Source organism: Terrapene carolina, unplaced genomic scaffold (genome assembly GCF_002925995.2).
Source record: "Terrapene carolina triunguis isolate 2854851 unplaced genomic scaffold, T_m_triunguis-2.0 Scaffold236, whole genome shotgun sequence".
NCBI classification, from domain to species: Eukaryota; Metazoa; Chordata; order Testudines; family Emydidae; genus Terrapene; species Terrapene triunguis.
Genome location: NW_020664587.1, coordinates 9562985 through 9569227, shown reverse-complemented (window position 1 = coordinate 9569227; position 6243 = coordinate 9562985). Strand labels below are relative to the sequence as shown.

The 6243-nt window shown below is 53.0% G+C and overlaps 1 protein-coding gene across 1 annotated transcript; it reads left to right on the top strand.

Annotated features, from left to right (window-relative positions):
• The first annotated feature begins 1060 nt into the window (after positions 1–1060).
• Positions 1061–4378, top strand: SH3BGRL3 (SH3 domain binding glutamate rich protein like 3). Its single transcript, XM_026657135.2, has 3 exons — positions 1061–1166; positions 2425–2592; positions 3419–4378. The coding sequence occupies exons 1-3, from the start codon at positions 1119–1121 to the stop codon at positions 3482–3484; spliced, it is 282 nt and encodes a 93-aa protein (XP_026512920.1). The 5' UTR covers positions 1061–1118; the 3' UTR covers positions 3485–4378.
• The last annotated feature ends 1865 nt before the right edge of the window (positions 4379–6243 follow it).

The following is a 6243-nucleotide window of genomic DNA, read 5'->3' as shown; positions in this document are numbered from 1 at the left end:
GGACCTGCCGCCCCCGAATTGCTGCAGGTGCCGCCCCTCTCCCTTGGCCGCCCCAAGCACCTGCTTGTTAAGCTGGTGCCTGGAGCCGGCCCTGAGTAAACCTGATCTACAAGGCAGGTTAAAAAAACTGGGCACGTTCAGTCATGAGAAAAGAAGATTAAGGAGAGGATCTGATAAGTCTTCAAATATGTTAAGGGCTGTTACAAAGAGGATGGGGAGCAATTGTTCTCCCTGAAAGAAGGATGAGAACTAACCAGCTTAATCTACAACAAGGGAGATCATGGATAAATATTATAAATTATTTTCTAAAGGCTAGTTACGTACTGGACTAGGTTAGCATGAGGTTGTGAAATCTCTGTCATTGGAGGTTTTTAAGAACAGGTTAGACAAACACCTGTCTGGGATGGTCTAGGTCGGCTTGGTCCTGTCTCAGGGTGGGGGGATGGATTAGATGACCCTCCAAGTCCCAGCCAGCCCCTCCTTTCCATGAGTCTTCAGAAATGTGATGGTCACGAGTACTCCTGATCTTTTTGCGGTCACAGGGACGTGTCACTGGGGGGACACAGGGCTTATTTTGCCAGGTCCACGCTCAGAACCCCACTCGCAAGGAATGATTCCTTTCAAGGTAGAGCCCAGGCGATCCCATTCATTTGATGACATTTCTAAACATTTCCCCTCGCACGGATACACGTGTCAAGGATTTTGGCCCCGGGCTATGGAACTGGGAGCCACCAACATCAGCCTCGGGGGCGCGGGCCTCTGCCCAGCCCGGCCCGGCCCCGCAGCGCTGCTCTGGGCGAGCAGCGGGGCGCGTGATGGTGGCACCAGGCTGGCGCTGGAGAGCAGCGGGGCAGGGACCGGGGCTGCCCCTTTATGCCCCGGGAGAGTGGGGCGAGGGGCCGTCTTGGGCGGGCGCCCGGGACACCTGGCCAGGGCTGGGGCCGCCCGTCCGCAGGGAGCCGGCGGGGCCCGGCCCGGGGGAGCGGCTCGGCCCCGGGGAGGAGGGAGGGGAAAAGCCGCCGCCCGCCCCATTGGTCTCCGCAGTCACATGCTGGGCGGAGGCAGCTTCCAGCGGCGGAGCGGAGACGCGGAGAGGGAGCGGCCGCGAGTCCAGCACCATGTCCGGCCTCAAAGTCTACAGCACCTCGGTGACCGGCTCCAGGGAGGTGAGCGGGGCCGGGGCCGGGGCCGGCAGCTGGGAGGGGCCCGGCTGCAACGCCTCCCCCGGGGCTGCCCGGCCCCGCCGCAGAGGGGCTCGCACCGCGGGGCGGGGCTGCGGCACCTTCCCCTTCCCCTTTCCCTTCCCCTTCCCCTTGAGCGGACACGGTCCGGCTTTTGTTCCGGGGGGCCGGGACTCGCTCTCCTCCCGCCCCCCCATTTTACACCCCAACGCTACACCCCTCGTAACCCCCCATCCCGCTGTGATATCCGCACCCCCATCATACACCTCAACTCCGCACCCCCCATTGTACTCCCAACCCTGCTGTGATATCTGCATCCCCATCATACACTGTAATGCCGCACCCCCCATTGTACACCCTAACTCTGCACCCCACATTGCACACCTTAACCCCCCCACCACGCTGTGATATCTGCACCCCCATCATACACCTCAACTCTGCACCCTCCCATTGTACTCCCAACCCTGCTGTGATATCTGCATCCCCATCATACATTGTAACTCCACACCCCCTTGTACACCCCAACTCTACACCCTCCATTGTAAACCCCCCATCCCACTGTGACATCTGCACCCCCCCATTGCACACCCTAACCCCCCTCCCACATCCTGCTGTGATTGCCATCGCGCCCCCCCCCCAAATTATACACCCTAATTACCTGTGGGGCCGGGTCCATCTCCCAGATCCTGCTGGGATCCCTGTACTCCTCTATTATACACCCTAACCCCCACTCCTCCCACATCCTGCTATGATCACTGCACCCCCCATTATACACCCAAACGTCCCATGGGGCCGGGTGCCTCTCCCAGATCCTGCTGTGATCGCTGCACCCCACCTCAGTCCATTATACACCCTATGAGGCCGGGTCCCTCTCCCATAGTCTGCTGTGTTCCCCATGGGGCTGGGTCCTTCTACCTGATCTAGCTGTGATTCTCTCCTCCCAAACCCATGCACTAATTCGCCATGGGCCAGGTGTCTCCAGCTGGGAGTCATTCCCCTCCCTGCCACTCCCAATAGGGCTCAGTCATTGCTATCCCTGTCCAGTGGTGACTGACTTCTTCCCTAGATGCCCTATTTCCCGTGGGCGTGGTCCATATCCAGCTGTGACTCAGTCTCTCTCGCAAGTCACTATTCTCCACACACCCGGTTTGTGTATGTGCTTCTGAAAACTTAAAAATCTTCAAACCTTTAGCCTGTCAGACACAGGGGAAAGTGTAACCTGCCTTCTCAATCTGTGTTTCAGATCAAGTCCCAGCAGAGTGAAGTGACCAGGATCCTGGATGGGAAAAATATCAAGTATGAACTGGTGGATATCTCCCAGGATAATGCCCTGCGGGAGGAGATGAGGACCAGGTCAGGCAATCCCAAAGCCATTCCACCCCAGATATTCAACGGCGACCATTACTGTGGGGTAAGGCTCAGAATCCATGTAGATGGGCTATAAGGACCTCAGAACCCAGGGGTTTGGTATTGACCAGTGGCTCTCAAACTTTTTTACTGGTGACCCCTTTCACATAGCAAGCCTCTGAGTGCGACCCCCCCTTATAACTTAAAAATACTCTTTTATATATTTAACCCATTATAAATGCTGGAGGCAAAGTGGGGTTTGGGCTGGAGGTTGACAGCTCATGACCCCCCATGTAATAACCTCGAGACTGCCTGAGAGGTTCTAACCCCACATTTGAGAACCCCTGGTATTGACCTTGATCTCCCAGCCTGGGTGTGCAAATGACGAAGTGCATTTAAAAGGCTTTCTCTGGGAAGAGATGTTGACATGGCACTACAGGCCCTTGTGTTTAAGTTTAAAGGGAGCATGAGAGAAGGCTAACAAGCAAAGGGCATTGTGTGGCTGTCATAAGGGGACCTGGCGTTATGTGGGAGATACTGCTGAACCTTACCATTGCATTGTGGAAGCCGCCTGCATACGGTCCTGTCATTGCACCTTTGTCTGCAGTCATCAGTTCTGAAAACTGCCAATGCATTTGCTATTAGGCAACACATTCTATAGGCGTTTGTGAGGTGAAGCTGATTCTGCTGGGTACTGAGTTGAACCCACTATATTTGCTTGCCCTGAACCTGAAGGGAAAGGCAACTGAGCTGTGCCTTTCTCCCGCCCAGCACTTGTTCTGTTTGTGCACCTGGCTGTGGCGGAGCAGGGGTGCCCGCCTGAGCTGTGTGCCCCTGGTTTTGTTCCCTTCCCTGTTCTGAGCTTGTTTTGTTGCATTTTCTACCTGCAGGACTATGAGTTGTTTGTGGAGGCTGTGGAACAGAACACCCTGCAGGAGTTCCTGAAGTTAGCCTGAGCATTCCTTTCCCATCCTGGACTTTAACTCTGCATTCCCAACCAACTGCCTCTCTGATCACCTTAACTCCTAGGCTGTCCGTGCCATCCCGGCCTCATGATCTATCTGCTGCCGCAGGGAAACCCATGACCAAAAACCTCTCCTCTTTGCAGCTGCCTGCGATTTCTTCCTGCCTAACCCCGATAGTGTCTGACAGGGCCCCAAAGCAGCTCTGATATCACTGCATGTTCCTTCGACCACTGCCGGCCTTGCTCACAAGGCAGCTGCCAGTGCCTCTCTAGAAAGGAAGTCACCTGAAGTAAGGCCGTTGGAAAGCTCAGCTATTCCTGCGCCCCTCTCCTCTGAACGAGTCTTGTGTTTTAGAAGGGAAGGGTGTGGGATTGTGTGCTTCCTCTTTCGTCCTATCATCAGTTGCAGTTCTGTGTGAACACAGCAGCCTGTGCTTCCTTCCTCTCATGCTGACTGTAGACATGCTGAGGGCTAAGGGCAGTTTGTTGTTTAAACTCAATGCAGAAGCACTGCACAAGAAGAGGGTTTGAATTCCCTCATCAGCCAGAGAGAGGGAGGATGAAACAAATAAAACGACTTCAGTAGAGTGCGGAGCTCTCTTGAAGAGGCTCTGAGGGGTGGGTGGTGAGGGCAGATCTGCTATTAGGGGACCCATACAGTTCCATTAGCACATTCCTGTACTGATGTGATGTGAAAGCTCCCTTTAGGAGGGCTCAGGGGCTGCTCCAGAATGTCTGACGCTCCAGCCTTCCTGTCTTTCCTTTTCGAGCTGGCTTGCTGCGACCTGGACCAAGTGCATTTTGTTTTCCTGCCAAAAAGCATCTTTCTAACCACTGTTGTCTTCTGAGATGCTATTAAATGCTATTAAATGTTACTAAGCCTTTCTTGCTGGCTTTGGTGTGGTTTTTTTTTTTAATTGGTTTCTTTATTTTGATGCTAGATTGGGCATCATCCTACTTACCAATTCTGAGTGAGGGCCCAGCTCAGAGGAGCTTAGTCAGTTGTCTCATTGTTTTGGCCTGGCACAAAGATCTTAACTCTAGAACGCCAGCATGGGCTTAAAGAACTTGCGTAGATGCCTTTACAATTCTGGAGTCTCTTCCAGAATTGCTCCCAGTCCCCCTCTAAACACTAGTGAAATGTACATGGCATGGAGGGGGGCAAGCTGCTAGTGAGGAAAACACTTGTCTAACTAGATGAGCAAAGGCCTTAAAAGTTACAGGGGATCCTTCCTATCTATGCAAGGGGGAGAAGACCTGTTTCCATCCACTCACTGAACTTCCTGTAGTTCAGGACCATGCAAGAAATGAGCTGGGGTGAGTGCAGTTGAGAGGAGTTTTGATGCAGGATTCTCTGGCGCCAGCCTTTTACCTTTCTAGTGCACTGTTGGCTGACCAAGGCTTTAGCACTTCCCCAAACATTCAATTGAAAGTTGATAGATGAGAAACTGCAGCAAAATAACTGCACAGCTTAAGAGTGTTTGAACCCGTGAGAGTGCTGTCAAAGGGGAAGTTGCCCAAAGGCTCTGCACTGCCCAAAGGGTGCAGCATCTTCAGCCCCAAATCAGCTGCAGCTTTGTCATGTTCTCACACTGAATGGTTAAAAGGCTTTCCCGGACAGGAGGGGGTGAGGCTAGCATATGAACATGGATTAAGGCTCCGTCCCTTCATAGGGAAAGGTGGGGTATGTGCATAAGCTAGTCCCAGAGATTGTACTCTGTCCTTTAGTGAACTAGGCTGATACAGAAGGGGGCTTGGGTCCTTAACTCTCAAGGCCTGGACTCCTCCCATCTTATACTTTGCACACATGGAAATGATACGCAAAGTGAAGAACAGCACTACTCATCTGATTGAATAGTACTTTGCCCAGGGGATAAATGACAACACAGTACAAAGCCTGAGAATTGGGCCCTAGCATAGGACAGAAATGGGGGTAGTAGGTCTCGTGAAAGCACTTGTTTCGTTGCCGCAGGGCCAACGACTGGGTGAAGGCAGAGGTCGGCACTATGGTGATCAGGCTCAGCCATACAGACTTGTAGGCTGTTAACGTTGGACACTTGGGGCCTGTTTAAAGGAAGAAATGTTTCATGTAGAGGAAGTGTAAGGATTGGCACCTCCTCACTGGAGTGGTTCTGGCTGTGTCTCAGTGCTGCAAATGACTCAGAACCTGATTCCACTCAGTCCAGCGTAACCCTATTGACTTTAATAGTTAAGCCCGTTTGTACACCAGTGAGAGATCAGAATCTAGCCTTAACGGAGAGAGCAGACGCATGTGGAAACGGCACTGTAGCCTAGCAGGGAGGGCCCTTACAGCATTTCACCTATGCTGTATATAAACTTACTTCTTGAAGGCTCTGTCTACTCCGCAATAAAAGACCATGGTATGGCCGTGTGTGGCCTTGCTCAGCTGACTCAGGCTGACTGGCTAAAGATTGCAGTGTAGACATTCAGGCTTGGGCTGGAGCCTGGGCTCTGAAACTCCACAAAGGGGTGGGGGGTCTCAGTGCCCCGGCTCCAGGCCACACTTGATCATCTATGCTGCTAGTTGTAGCCCCACATCCTGAGCCCAACTCAATTGATGTGGGCTCTGAGATTGGTGCTAGTTTTTTTTATTGCAGTGTAGACATAAGGGACCTGCAGATGAGGGCACAGGTGTTGAACTGAACTCACTGCAACCTCTGAGGGGCAAAAAGCTCATGTGACCTTCAGCAAAGGTGGAGAGAAACCCAGTTTGGATATAAGTCCCCCAGG